Genomic DNA, 14,604 nt, shown 5'->3' on the forward strand with positions numbered 1-14,604 from the left:
TTATCTTAAAGGATATAAAATTGATAAAATCTTGTATATAAAATGTAGAAGTTATACGTTTCAACGTATTTTTAATGGCTCCATCTAATGGAAAAATGTATGAACTAATTTTAGAAAATTATCCTTATTAATAAATTACATTTTCTTTTAATAACATTTAAATAAATTAATTTTATCTATGCTATAATGTATATGTAAAAAGATATATAAAGTTTCTAATCAAATTATTTTAAGTTACTAAATGGTTTATATATTTTTTTTTAAGAACCTATTGGCGCTACAATCGCTAATAGATTGATCCTATGTATGTTCATGTCAAGTATAAATTGTAAATATCCTAACGCGTTTATATTTACATTGAATAAAAGTTATTGTTTACAGAAAGAAAAACTATTGTTGAAAAAAAAAAAAAATACTATTTCTTATTTATGTCATTATGATCAAGAACTATCAAAGATAAAATATGTTAATATAACCAAATAATATGTTTTAAATTGAATAAAAATATAATTCTTATCAAAGCAATGCTTATTATAGCATAAAATAATAATATCTTAACAAAAAATGGAAGATATGGAATACAGTTAAGTAATGGCTTTAATATTACTTATAAATATAGAAGGGAAAATGTAGTAGTAGTAATAAATAATTAATAATAAACATTGTTAATATTATACAAATATGATAAGTTGTTTTTTTTTTCTTTTTCATTTTCTCAGGTGAAGAAGAAGAGTCGGAGGAAAGAAATCTTATTCCTGAAAGGCTTCCTTCACCCATTGAAAATGTATCTGAAGAAAATGTATTACCGTCTAATAATGAAGAAAATGATTCAAGTACTGATACTGTTGCTGATAGTTTAATTAATGAGCCAATTACAAAATGTAAAGTATATTTTGAATTCTCTTTATCATATAATAAAAAATATTTTATATTTATGTATTACACACATATATATATATATATATATATATATATATATACTTTTTCTAATTAGGTCAAAAAATCTCTGTGACAGAAGAATCTTCAGCAGATAATAATGAGAATACAGATGATTCTGATCAATCGTGTCCAATTTGTATGGAATTATGGACAACAACTGGTGAACATCGTTTGTGCTGCTTACGTTGTGGACATTTATTTGGACACAGTTGCCTTTTAAGGTGGTTACAGGTTTCTTGTACATCTTCAAATCGAAGATGTCCTCAATGTAATAGAAAAGCTGCTGTAAAAGATATTAGGATGTTATATGCTAAGAAATTGGTATGCATTGATACCTCTGAATTGGAAACAATGAAAAATCAATTGTCAACTGTAACAGCAGAAAAAAATCGTATCGAGGCAGAATTATCAAAAAGCAATCTTCGACAAAAGTTATATGAACAACAATTGACTACTATGAAAAGTCGTATTGCTGAGCTTCAAAGTCAACTCTCTACTACAAAAAGTGATTTTAATCGTTGTCAAAGTATGTCAACAAATACAAACACAAAATTTCATCTTGAACATTCTTTAGAGATTTGTAAAGAGGATGGATGCCGTGTATTAGATTACAATCATTGGTATGGATTATTGGCCGTTTCGCAAAAATCAGGAAATTCATTATTCCCAGGATATGGTGTAAAAAAAATAGATGTCGAGAACTTTGTACCACGTCAATTTCTATTCCTTCATTCTCAAGCTATAAGAGACATTAGTTTTCATCCCTCGCAACAATCTGTACTTCTAAGTGTTGGCTTTGACAAAAGTGCTAAATTAATTGATATCCAAAGCAATACTATAATGCACTCATATACAACAGATTTTACATTATGGAGTTGCTGCTGGTCAGGTGATGATTCTAATATTTTTTTTGCTGGTGCTCAAAATGGATCGATAATGCAATTTGATATTAGACAAACATCGACTCCCGTTGATCTTTTAGAAAGTTCTACTGATAGATCACCTGTTATTTCTTTAGCAACAGTACCTGCATATGCAGGAAGTGGAATTAGCAGAGGTGGATTTATAGCGTGTCGTTTAAACAGTTGTAACGCGTACGAACTGAAGGAATCTACATATATATCAAAAGAAATGAATTTACAAGGTCCTTTTGTCTCTGTACGTTATGATAAAAAAAATAATCACGCTCTTATATCTTGTCGACCTAACGAACGATTACCTCAAGCAAGACATATTGTATGTTCTATTGAAAAAGGAAATGATGAAATGGTTTTATGCAATATTGTACATACATTTAATGCTGGAAATTCTCAACGTCTTTTGTCACGTCCTTGTCATGTATCTGTAGAAAACGATACGCTAATTGCTGTCCACCAAGAATCTATTAGTAGTATTCCATTTTGGAGTACATCAACTGGCAATCAAGTGCATACACTTCCAGTATCTGATCCAATCATAGATATGTGTTCTTTCAAAATTAATGACAATGTATATTTAGCAACTCTTTCTGCAAGAAAACTTAGAATGTACAAACATAACTCCTTGTGACAATGATACTTTTGCTAACTATTATTACTTATTAGTCAGTTACCTTATTTGTGATCTATTGGAAACATAATTTAAAAATATTACATGTAAATATTTACTTTGAATGTAATAATAACTTATGAATCTACTAAGTAAAATGATTAAGGAACTATAAATATATATTTTAATACCTATTTTATACAATATTGTATTCTACCTATAATATTGTTTACAAATCTTCTGCAGCAAAAAGAATTTTGCTCAAATACAATAATATAAAGACAAAAGATATAACTAACCAATTGTTAGTATTTTTTCCTAAATTGATTAGATATAAAGTGGAAGTAAGTCATGTTAAAAATTAAAAATAAGAGATCTACTTGAACAAGGATTCTTACTTTGGTTTAATTGAATTGACATGCGTTTGAAAAGAGAACGATATTCGATACAATTGACTCAATATTACATAAAGTTGAGAAATTCAATTGTATACTACATATTTAATATTTTCTCATATATAATATAAAATTTGTTTGTTTTATTTTTTCTTTTTTCATCGAACTCGTATAGTAAAAAAGAACCATTAACAAAATTTAATAAGGATTTTATAAATCAATTTCTCGTGTAACATAAAAATTTGTTTAAATAAATTTTTTAACTAAATAGTATGAAATATTACAATCTGTGTTTGTTTGCAAAATATTTTTCCATATTGTAAGATTTTGTAATGCATATTCAATGCATTTATAATATATATTTTTGAATACGTTTCGAATAACATAATTAACAGTAATGAATAAATGCAGTAGTTGTCTGAATCTGGAATGTCAATCACTAAATTTGAATATAAAATAATATTTCTATGTGCATATGAGGTGATGAAGAATCAGGTCATTGTCCATAACCCAACACCAGAAATGTACAAAATGTAAATATTAACAATATGGTATTTAAGTGTATGAACGTTTTTATAAATACAATCTAACATTATTAAATCTTCATCTATTTCAGTAACATACATTCCGAATCTAATCACATTACACTTCTATATGTTTTAAGAAAAGAAGTGTAGGGAAATAATATTGAAGATCAAAAAAACATGTTTTCTGTCTTGATATATGTTCTTATATAAGAAGCATCGTATCATATATTGACTTCTGTAACATAAACCAATATATATCAGGTACCGTTCTACAAGAGATTTCACTACAGTACCCAGAAAAATTTCTTTAAGTTTACTTGTTTATAAAGAAAAAACAAATATATGCAAAGTATGATTAATATCCTGATCTATAAAATTTATAAACGGATTATAAAGAAAAGAAGACGTATATGTTTGTGTTTGTTTTGTGTACAACATAAAATTAAAAGAAATACACACTCAACCATTCAAAACATTAATCGTTCTGAAACATCGTACAATTATAAAAAAAAAAAAAAAAAAAAAAAAAAAAAAAAAAAAAAAAAAAAATAATAATAACATAAAGACGTAATAAACACACTACTCAATTTCCATAACAGTTAAAAATATGCTAGTAAAGCATATTTATCACCTCATTTAAATTAAGATTAAGAACTAAATTTTTGTTTGCAAATCTTATCTTTGAGATATACAGCTAATTATAAATTTTGCCTTTATACGTTTCATTAGATTTTTTTTTTAAGCCCGTATTTTATAAATCAAGCAGATAACTATTAAAGATATCAAATCAGATCTATTGAATTCTCTTTTTTCTTTTAATCTTTTTTTCTTATACTGGAAATATTGCCATTAAAGGAGCTGAATTTTATTATAAAACTGCTATGGTATTATTAATTGAGTGTGTCGTTACAGAAGTTCCTAAATGACAAAATGAGTGGTCTTTGTGTGATGAATTAACTGTACAGTTATCACTAACTGAAGAGCTGCTCAGTGGCACGTTCCAAATCCCAATTATATGAGGAAAGAGCAACTCTTGCATTATGTTCTTCAATCCCCATGTCTGTTAATCTTCTTATTTTTTCATCTAACTCTGGCATCTTTGCAGGTCCTATAATTGTTTACAATAAATTTTATATATAAACGACATATCATTCATTTAAGCAAAATAAATTTGTATCTTCTGTTAATGATAAAGAAAAAATATTCGTACCACCCGCATATACAAATGTCCAATGTTTTGCAGTTTGACGAAACATATCAGGCTGTTCTTTATATTGTTTAGCTACTACTGCATCCTGAGGATCATCCGGTTCTGCTGCAGATAACAATGCTTGTAATGATAGCAATACTGTTCGTAAAGTCATTGCGGCTGCCCTTAAATGTAACAATAAAATTTCAAAATATATTTCATGTTATATGTATAAATCCATAAGAAAATTTATGCATCAAATTCTTTTAACAATATAACAATATTTTCAATATAGAAAATAATAAAAGATAGATAAATAGACATATGATATAGAATTATGTACCATTGATCTTTTAATATATCCAGACAAATAGCACCCGTAACCGAAGATATGTTAGGATGCCATATTTTTGTTATAAAACGAACCTATAAGAGAAATAAAATAAATTAAATAAAAATAATTTAATGAAAAATTGTAATGTATAGAAATTGCAGTATATTTTACATCGACACATCATAATAATTATCATATTTAAAATGATCAAGATATTTAAAACACATTAACTTACAAAGTGCTTACTTTAGGAGGATTGAAGGGATAAGTCTCAGGTACTTTGATTTCAAGTACAAAATTACCTCCCTCATAAGGTGTATCTGGTGGCCCAGCTATTTCTCCTTTTAATTCAGTGAAGCTATCATTTACCAACTCGACTTTAATTGCACACTTTGCCACCTGTAGCAAGATTTAAATAGCAATATAGGAGTTTGGATAGTTACAAAAAAATTCATCAAAATTAAATTGTATATTTATATTCTATCTTAAAAACATTTGATGAAAGAGGTCAAATTGCATGAATTTTGCTAAAGAAAAACAAATGAAAGTAGAAAACAACATATTTATCATGCTATAGTGGAAATAAATAATATATATGTTTACATTTTTAAATTACTGCTGATAAATGAAAGTTTACACAATGACACATAAGAATCCAAACAAGAATATTACTAAATGATACTTTTAAATAAATCTTGCATATGGTACAAACAGTTTTGTTGTTCCATTTTATAAAAAAAAGAACATAATATTACCATAACCCTTGAACCCAAGGATAGATAAGAAAGCACTACAAAAAATATCCTATAACGATAACATTTAATTTCAATGTGGTAATGATTACAACACTCTCTTCGAGATATCTTATATACAAATACGTAAAAGCTATTTGTTACTGCAAAACTAATTCAATAAAGAAGTGGACATAATGGAGAAGCAAAAAATACCTAAGGAAATAAAGTGTACACGAGAAGAGGAAAAATCAGGTATGCAGAAAAAAGCAAAAAAAGAAAAAAAAAGGGAATTTCTCTATCCGTTCTCTTTTATTTTGGTAAGAAAGGGAAAAGTCAATTGGTAGGATAATCTTTGGCATATCTACTGTAAAATCCGAAAATATGATATGACAAATACGCCATCGATTATAACTATCTATTTTTGCTGACTCAGCAAGAACATAATTCGGTTACTTCGACTTTATATAACACTTGTGCGATTAAATCACAAGCGTATCGTAAATACGAGATATATTATTCTAATATAACCCGAAAATTGAGATTCGATTTTATTTAGAGGATCACTCGCATATTGACTAGAGTTCGCGCTTGTCTGATTTTCGTAACACGGAGATATGTTAGAGCTTACGATAGTCCAACGGTCATCGGACTGAAACGTTGTTCATAATGATTGACAAGTATTTTATCGTGCATTCATGAGAGACAACAGGTGATTTCGCGCTTCTTTCATAACAATTTGCTCGACGAAGAAGTTCCGGAGCACATCCTCTTTTTTTTCGTTCTTTCTCCCTCTCTCTCTCTCTCGCTTTTTCTTTCTCTCTCTCTCTCTCTCTCTCTCTCTCTCTCTCTCTCTCTATCTACTTATCTCTCTCTCTCTATCTATCTCTATCTCATTCTGTCATGCCGTGCACACGGTGTGAGATAAAGAAAAGAGTAAAAGTACACGAAAAGCCGCAAAAGCCGCATAACCGCAAAGCGCTTCTCCTTCGCGCATTGATTCGAGATCGAATCTACGTTGTCTGCTCCAAGAGGTGATCCCTCCACTCACCTCCTCACTCTTTATAACCTCTTTGAATTCCCGTTTGATTCGCTGCGCCGCGATGTTCGCCATAGTTTCCGAATCTTTAACGCGCGACGTCGTCGTTGTCGTCAGCACGCTCTCATCGTCTCTTTGAGTCTCGCGTCTTAACGAATGGAATCGAGGAAGTACTGCTGCTCACGAGCGTCAGCCGGTGCACGCTCTCCTCCGATGCTCTTCGTCCTCTCTCCGTTAACTCTCTCTCTCTCTCTCTCACACACTCTCTCTTTCTCTCTCTCTTTCTTTCTTTCTCTCTCTCTCCCTCCCTCTCTTTCTCTCTTGCTCGCGCGCGCACTCTTTCTCTTTCTTCGCGATATGTATCTGTACCGTCGAATTTGCCGTTCGGCGCAACTCGAATTTTTCACGATACGATCAAAAAAGAGAAGGACAAGGAAATCTCTTTTTATCACCCTTCTTGATTCTTCTCTCTTCCTTATCAAAAATCTCTTTTCCTGTGGATGCATTCAATAACTTGTCGTACTGATCGCCGTTGTCGGCGCAGCATCGATGATATATAAAAACTCTGACTGTCAGTTGTTCTCTCGTGGTCTCTTTCACCCTTCTTAACTCTTCACATTTATTTAATGCGCACTCTTACGGTTTTGTCTAAAATCACGGCGCCATGTCGCGTTCGCGCCATTGCGCCGCTCAAAACTGCCGCCAAATTGTAAATACGCCGGAATCAATTGTCCTTTCCGTTCTTTCGCTCATTATCGTTCAAGGACGTTCTAACTGTAAGAAAAAAAAAGTTACGATCAAGATATTGCTCTTTTTTTATCCTCGAGAACACGTATCTTTTTTTTTCTCTCTCTCTCTCTCTTCCTTTCTCTCTCTTTTTTTTTCGTTTTTTCTTTTTTCGAGGCCAATGTTCTCTTCTTCGCCTTCCCACATAATATATCACTTTTTTTCTCAACTACTTTTTTCACTACGTGGATTATCGACGTCGCGTAAAAAATGAAAAAATGTTTATTCATTTTTATTTTAAGGAAATGTAACGCGTTAAATTATTTTTCTTGTATACCTCCTCAAGGTCACCGAATACGACGTTTCCCGCGCCAAACTTCTCACTCTTAAATGTGTGTATACATATATATACAATATATGTATATATATACACATACACGTACGTCGTGAAGCATGCTCTGCAACAAAATGGTGACGTGGGAATGCACTGCGTGACCTTAAAAAAAAAGAAATCTTTTTACGCGTTTTTCTTGTTTCTTTTCATTTTTTCGATTAAACAACGAAAAACATAAAGAAAAAGATGTAACGTCGTAAAAGATCAAACAACGATAAGAAAAGAATAGACTGTATCGTTTACCGCGGTAATATCCGAGTCAAAGTGGGCGGAGCGAAGCCTCCTTACGTCGCTTCCGCCGCCGCAGAGAAGGGATGTACCATTGGTTGGGGGTTTTCGGTGCTTTCTGTTTTTCAGTGATGCCTGTGTCGCAGCCAGTGCGTGCTAAGAGTTTGTTACGGGCAAACTTAGAAAACTCTCGCGGGAGATTACTCTGTAGCAGAATGCCCAATATTAAGGTATTCAGTGGGACATCTCATCCTGATCTTGCCCAAAGAATTGTTGACAGGCTCGGAATCGACATTGGAAAAGTTGTCACGAAGAAGTTCAGCAACCTCGAGACATGGTAATGGTCGTTATTACTTACGCGTTAACCACGTTTATTCTTATTCGTTTAATGAGTTAAAACGAAGTATAGACCACGTGTCACTGCGACATTTATAAATATTACCTTTGTTTTATCCTTCTCTCTACGAAAGTATATTTTAAATCATTTATTTCTATGTTAGCTATTTATCGTACCTACGTTTTTAATGTTTCCCATCGCTATAGAACTTAATTCACTCATGCAAAAACCGGTGTTCTTGCGTTTCTTTTTTTTTCTTTCTTTTTTTTTTTCTACTTACACGCAATTCTTTCATATAATTGTCGATTATTATATATTAATTCGAAATATTATTTTGTCGATGATGATTCGTATTATTTTCGATATATAAATAATTTTTCCGATATGGCATACATCCTTTCGTATGTAATAATTCCCTCTTGGTTATATGTTTAGTTAAGTACAAATATATCTTTTTCGATATCGCGAAATTTAGCATGTTCGCCGTTAAGTAGTATATATCATTTTTGTCGCGTGACTGAATTTATCTGACCAATAGTTGTCTCGTATTAAAAGACATTTCTAAACATTATTTAAGACTATATTATTTTAAAAGAGTAAAGAAAAATAATCAAAAATCTAATAATACAATATTTTTTAAATTTCATTATAACAGTGTAGAAATAGGAGAATCTGTCAGAGGAGAAGATGTGTACATTGTACAAAGTGGAAGTGGAGAAGTAAATGATAATTTGATGGAGCTCTTAATTATGATCAATGCTTGTAAAATAGCATCTGCATCCAGAGTAACTGCGGTCATTCCATGTTTCCCATATGCAAGGCAGGATAAAAAGGATAAGGTAAAATGAGAATAAATCAATATATTTCATTTATTTTTCTTTTTAAATTTACTTCATTAAGTAACAGCCTTGAGAGTTTTTTTTTTGTTTTTTAATTTTTGGTTATAAGCCATTCACGAAATGTAAAGTGATGATCTTTTTATATTAATGCTACAACCTATTTTCAAATAGCTGATTTTAAAACCTTGTATCAAAAACTGGTAAGTTATATGATTTTTTTTAATTTTTATACATTTTTATTTTTCATTTATAAAACATACGTAATTTTGTATTAAACTTTATCCAATTTATAATCTGTAATAATATCTAAAATTATATTAACCATTAAAATACTAATATAATTATTAAAATTGCAAGGCTGTTTCTTTTTAAATATAATAAATAAAGTTGAATTTAGATATAATAAACTGGATAGTTTTAAATGTCTTACTAATTTATTCTGCCGATTAATATAATCAGAATATCTTGACTTATTTGAATGAAATGAATATTAATTTCTTAGACAGAAAGCAGATAGTAGCTCCGCCTATATTATTTATACCTTGTGATAGTAATAAATCCTGTTTGCATAAGTAACTTTATATAATAACATCCTTGAAATTATATTTTAATACAATACATCACAGTTTCATTCATGATCTACTTTATTCTATTGGAATAAGAAGAAGGACAATATCTTTTTGCTTACAGCTTTTGATAAATGTTTTTTACAGTTTAAATTATGCCATCATTTTAATATGTCTTTAAAATGGAAAAATTTCTCCAGGAAGAAAACTTCTTTTAAACAGAAGTAAAATTTTTTTGTCTGTGATATCTCCACAGGGAGGCGATGGTGGTGACAAGACAAATTCCAATAAGAGTCATATTGTCATGAAGTCAAACGAATGGAAATTCAGGGTAACTTGTGGCGGATCTTATTTTTTATTTTTCTCAGTTTTTATAACTTTGCAACAAACAAATGGAGTATCATGTTATGGATGCAAGTTTTGGCATTTCATTTCCATAAAAAATATGCTTTTGTTTTTCTGCTTTCATATCATTCGCCTGCATTAAATGGTATCTTTATATATTACAGGGTCTTTATCATTTATGGACACTTATGGCACCAATTTATAAAATAGCAATAAATGGATAAGTTAATAGTCTCATAAAAGTAATTGTTTACGTACTTTTGCTCCAAAAATATCTATACAATTAATAAGAAATTTTTACTTTCTTCTTGAATATTATGATATACAAACCCCTAGATAATCCTCAAATAACATATTAAAAGAATTTATACAAATATAATGATCACGAAAACTTTATGAAGCTTTGCAATTAAAATACCTTATACAAATAAACAAATTGCAATTAACATAATTATACAAACTTTCGTTTAATAAGAGGCTTACCTGGGGTCTGTTTGTAACAAAAATGCATGTCATAATCAATATAAAATAATTACAACATTACAAAAAAAAAAATCTCTTAATGTTAATGCAATTAATCTTTTCATATTTTACAATTTAGCAATTTCATTTATATAACCATATTTGTACACAGTATAATCTTGATTATTAAGAGAAAAGCATGATATCAATTTAAAAATTTCATATTACATTGGAATTTGTGGTCATTTTAACAACTGCATTATTCTTGCAAATACATTATAGAAAGCATAAAGAGAAATAAATTATTTCTTTAGTAGCATCAATCATTGTAAACACGTTCTCATATAAAATCAACAGGATATTTTTCATATAACTTTTTTTTATTTATTTATATTATTAATGCAATGTGTGTTGATGAAAAGTAATCTAGTAAAAATATTAGAAATAACATTACAGTGTAGAAATCTTCATAAGTGCATTGCAGATGCAACACATCATTTACAAACAATCAAAATTCTAAAGGTTATCACATGCGAGATAACTTCTGTATATATATTGCAAAATAACTGATAGGTTTCATCAAGGGGGTCCTGATACCTACGCAAAGTGTATGAGATATAATATCGGAATTTTCTTGATCGTAAATAGACATATTTTGCTGTATTTATATTAAGCGTATACATACATAAGTTTTTTTGAGAAATGATAAAAAGAATTTTTAATCAGTAATATTTATGTTTATATCAGTAAAAGAAAAATATACAAACGTTGCTTTATGTTTCTGAATAGTTGGGTATTTTCAGGATATTCTGCCCGACCTGTCTACAGTGAGTATAAGAGCAACAAGATTGTCGAGTGAAGCGTTTGTAATGATAGCTCAATGAACCATTCAAGTTATAATATTTCTTTTTAATTCGATCAGCAAATTTTATTTGTAGGACTAACAAAACTTATATTCGTTGCTATATAGTACAATGGTACCCCCATGAATGAATGACTGATAGAATTAACGAATAAGTAATTGAATGAATGATAAATTGTATAAAAAACATACTATATTGACATCTGAATGAGAGGGCAAAATATTAATATAATAGCACTATACATACATATATCATTAGTAATCCATCTATGGGGTTCATTGATGTGTGCTTGTGGGTACTAATAAACACATACGTAGCTTAAAATGTTATTATTTTTCAATATACTAATATATTTTTATAATAGAGAAAAAGAGAGATATAAAAGATGCCTTATTTAAACATAATGCTTCAGTGGTACAAAGTAACAATTGTACTGTTTTAATAATGCATTGTCATGTTCAGATAATAAAGGTTTGAAATCATTAAATAAATCTTAACACATAATAGCTTTTGTGAAGTTCTTATATAATATAAAAACAAAGTTTTATTGATTCATTATCTTATGATTGCGCACACAATGCATTTCAGTGTATGAAAAACAACATATTATCAGAAACATATTATACATAATAATATGCTTCGTGTTCATTATGATGTTGTTTGAAACAAATTCTTTAAAAATAATACATGATGTATCAGAAAACATATACATTCTGATATTTTTGTTGTGTGAAATGCTACGAAGTAGTATATAACGTGTTTCTCCTATCAATGATTAACTATTAATTTTTAATCTGTTTAAGTGTTTGCCCTCTTGTTCAATATTTATTATCTTTTGCTACACGAAGGCAAAAGATTGAGATGCATTGTGCTGTTATGAGTTTCTAACTTTCAATATTTAGCTTCAATTATAGTTTCTGTTGAGTCTAACTGGGGTGCATTTGCAACACATCTTTGACCTTTATATCATGTTTCTTCCTGTCTATATTTTGTATCAGTATTCAATAATTAGTATTTGGTCATTGTATTTATATTTTGTCCCCTCTGAAAAAATTTTTGAAAAGAAATTAATGATTTTTTTTTTTTTATATAAATCTAGGAAATTATATGAGAATAATATTATTTAACCAACAAACTATCAAAATTCTTTTAGTAAAGAATGTATTACATATTCTTTCTTAGCTTTACTGATACAGGAAATGTTTAATTGTTTTTAACAGGCAGGCTGCTAAGATAATTCTAACGGTACCTATTTTTTTTTAATTACAGGACATATCCGGTTGCAAATGGACTTGAGGGACTCATTAATATTCATAGTATTTTAAACAATTTAATTATGTTTTACAGAGTAGAGCACCGATCTCAGCAAAATTAGTGGCGAATATGCTGTCAGTGGCAGGGGCTGATCATATAATTACCATGGATCTACATGCTAGTCAAATACAAGGTTTCTTTGACATTCCAGTGGACAATTTATTTGCTGAACCAGCCGTTTTAAAATGGATAAAAGAAAATATTGCAGAATGGCGAAATAGTATTATAGTTTCTCCAGATGCAGGTGGTGCCAAAAGGTAAATAATATGCAAAGGAAGAAATATTTAAAATTGTAAGATTAATTTAGAATAACTTGACATTTTTCAGGGTAACGTCTATTGCAGATCGACTCAATGTTGAATTTGCACTTATTCACAAAGAAAGAAAAAAGGCAAATGAAGTAGCAAGTATGGTACTAGTGGGTGATGTTAAGGATAGAGTAGCAATACTAGTTGATGATATGGCTGATACATGCGGTACAATATGTCATGCTGCAGAAAAACTTTTAGAGGCTGGTGCCACGAAAGTTTATGCAATTCTTACACATGGAATTTTTAGTGGACCAGCGATTAGTAGAATCAATAATGCATGTTTCGAGGCGGTCGTAGTAACTAATACTATTCCTCAGGATGAACATATGAAAGATTGCCCGAAAATACAGGTAAAAAAAAGTAATTCAATTTTTATTATTAATTATAATAAATTAATTATTTTTTAGTGTATCGACGTATCGATGATGTTTGCTGAAGCTGTAAGAAGGACCCACAATGGTGAATCTGTATCGTACCTGTTCTCTAACGTGCCATACTAGGTTAAAAATTAGAACATACTCTCCTAAGCTGAATGAGTAAAAAGAATGTAGTCTTTTTACACTTGTTTATTATTATTCTTAGTTTAGTCAAAAGACATTGCCTTTATTGGCTAACGAGAGAATAGTATTTTTAAATTTATTAAATCATTTTTTTGTTTGTTTTTTTTTTGTTGTTTTTTTTTTTTTTTTTTTTTAGACAATCATTAGTAGAAATATAATATCTACTTTTATTATGTCAGAGTTTTCAGAAGGTATGTTCGTAGCCATTAGATTAATAAGTAGATCTTTTGTGATCTAATTGTGTGTTATTATATGTCTGCTAGAGGATAAGAAAATGCATAAGAATCACTCCGATAATAATGTCTGATTTAAATAATCAGTAAATAACATATATTGACTTCATTATGCGAACTTTAATTTACATAATAGCATTTATAAATGCCTCAGAATGAAATCAACATAATATAAAAATATGTGCTTTTACAAAAGATAGTTTATAGTACTCATTTGTATTGATTTTACTTTTACAAAGATTTGAGTACGAATGTCTAAAACAAGAGCTGATATTTTCATTAGTTCTAATATGTGCTCTAGATTATTATAAGAATTTTACGATGGATAATTAATAACAAAATAATAATTGAGCCATGTACTATTGGAAATATCTTACCATCATATATATACAAATGCAAGATCTGCAATATATAAACTATTGATAAATTAATGTCAATCTGACAACCCAGTAAGCTATACAAAAATACAAATTAATATGCAAATTGCAGTAATTAAAAATTTTTTATATATATTATATCAATATCTGCTACACACTTTTAATATTTTAATATTAATAAGAGTTTTTTGAATAAAGAAAGTAAATCATTTGTATTGAAACGTTACTTATATAAAACGTTTTTCTTATTGCAAATACATTAATTGCGAATTTAAAATAATCATACCCTGCAATTTATCTCGGACCAATAAAAGAAATAAACATAATTCAGTATGTATGTATACCAAATTGTGTCTAAGAAAATTTGT

General features: G+C 29.2%; 3 protein-coding genes across 11 annotated transcripts; 2 read left to right on the top strand and 1 right to left on the bottom strand.

The window, feature by feature from the left end:
- Positions 1–314: 314 nt before the first annotated feature.
- Rfwd3 (ring finger and WD repeat domain 3) lies at positions 315–2,487 on the top strand. 3 transcript variants are annotated; one of them, XM_085661674.1, is made up of 3 exons: positions 315–588; positions 720–881; positions 995–2,487. In XM_085661674.1, exon 3 carries the CDS (start codon positions 1,078–1,080, stop codon positions 2,485–2,487), a length of 1,410 nt encoding a protein of 469 aa, XP_085517800.1. In that variant the 5' UTR covers positions 315–588; positions 720–881; positions 995–1,077. The 3 variants fall into 3 exon arrangements, with proteins under 3 accessions (XP_085517800.1, XP_085517801.1, XP_035728933.1); XM_085661675.1 differs by having other exon boundaries at positions 1,016–2,487; XM_035873040.2 differs by having other exon boundaries at positions 315–583.
- Positions 2,488–4,068: 1,581 nt separating this feature from the next.
- Ubc4 (ubiquitin conjugating enzyme 4) lies at positions 4,069–8,004 on the bottom strand. 5 transcript variants are annotated; one of them, XM_035873053.2, is made up of 6 exons: positions 7,745–8,004; positions 7,322–7,455; positions 5,158–5,310; positions 4,921–5,003; positions 4,599–4,762; positions 4,075–4,496 (listed from the first exon to the last, which is right to left on the bottom strand). In XM_035873053.2, exons 2-6 carry the CDS (start codon positions 7,361–7,363, stop codon positions 4,360–4,362), a joined length of 579 nt encoding a protein of 192 aa, XP_035728946.1. In that variant the 5' UTR covers positions 7,364–7,455; positions 7,745–8,004; the 3' UTR covers positions 4,075–4,359. The 5 variants fall into 5 exon arrangements, with proteins under 5 accessions (XP_035728942.1, XP_085517802.1, XP_035728946.1 ...); XM_035873049.2 differs by lacking the exons at positions 7,322–7,455; positions 7,745–8,004 and adding an exon at positions 6,589–7,291 and having other exon boundaries at positions 4,069–4,496; XM_085661676.1 differs by lacking the exons at positions 7,322–7,455; positions 7,745–8,004 and adding an exon at positions 7,134–7,315 and having other exon boundaries at positions 4,074–4,496.
- On the top strand, positions 5,740–14,554 carry Prps (phosphoribosyl pyrophosphate synthetase). 3 transcript variants are annotated; one of them, XM_035873043.2, is made up of 7 exons: positions 5,740–5,897; positions 8,159–8,366; positions 9,022–9,205; positions 10,028–10,102; positions 12,789–13,012; positions 13,083–13,416; positions 13,474–14,551. In XM_035873043.2, the coding sequence occupies exons 1-7, from the start codon at positions 5,840–5,842 to the stop codon at positions 13,564–13,566; spliced, it is 1,176 nt and encodes a 391-aa protein (XP_035728936.1). In that variant the 5' UTR covers positions 5,740–5,839; the 3' UTR covers positions 13,567–14,551. The 3 variants fall into 3 exon arrangements, with proteins under 3 accessions (XP_035728936.1, XP_035728934.1, XP_035728937.1); XM_035873041.2 differs by lacking the exons at positions 5,740–5,897; positions 10,028–10,102 and adding an exon at positions 11,382–11,405 and having other exon boundaries at positions 13,474–14,554; XM_035873044.2 differs by lacking the exons at positions 5,740–5,897; positions 10,028–10,102 and having other exon boundaries at positions 13,474–14,550.
- Positions 14,555–14,604: the final 50 nt, after the last annotated feature.

Source organism: Vespa mandarinia, chromosome 15, assembly GCF_050613455.1.
Source record: "Vespa mandarinia isolate Hongniang chromosome 15, ASM5061345v1, whole genome shotgun sequence".
Classification (NCBI taxonomy): Eukaryota; Metazoa; Arthropoda; class Insecta; order Hymenoptera; family Vespidae; genus Vespa; species Vespa mandarinia.

Bases quoted from the DNA above. Each gene is read 5' to 3' on its own strand.
- Ubc4 (XM_035873049.2), bottom strand. From the start codon at position 6,756: ATGGCGAACATCGCGGCGCAGCGAATCAAACGGGAATTCAAAGAGGTT. The intron at 5,004-5,157 runs GTAAGCACTTTG...TTTCTCTTATAG, and splicing joins ATCCCTTCAATCCTCCTAAA to GTTCGTTTTATAACAAAAAT. The intron at 4,497-4,598 runs GTACGAATATTT...AAACAATTATAG, and splicing joins GACATTTGTATATGCGGGTG to GACCTGCAAAGATGCCAGAG.
- Prps (XM_035873043.2), top strand. From the start codon at position 5,840: ATGGAGAAGCAAAAAATACCTAAGGAAATAAAGTGTACACGAGAAGAG. The intron at 9,206-10,027 runs GTAAAATGAGAA...ATATCTCCACAG, and splicing joins GGCAGGATAAAAAGGATAAG to GGAGGCGATGGTGGTGACAA. The intron at 10,103-12,788 runs GTAACTTGTGGC...TATGTTTTACAG, and splicing joins CAAACGAATGGAAATTCAGG to AGTAGAGCACCGATCTCAGC.
- Rfwd3 (XM_035873040.2), top strand. The intron at 882-994 runs GTAAAGTATATT...TTTTCTAATTAG, and splicing joins TAATGAGCCAATTACAAAAT to GTCAAAAAATCTCTGTGACA.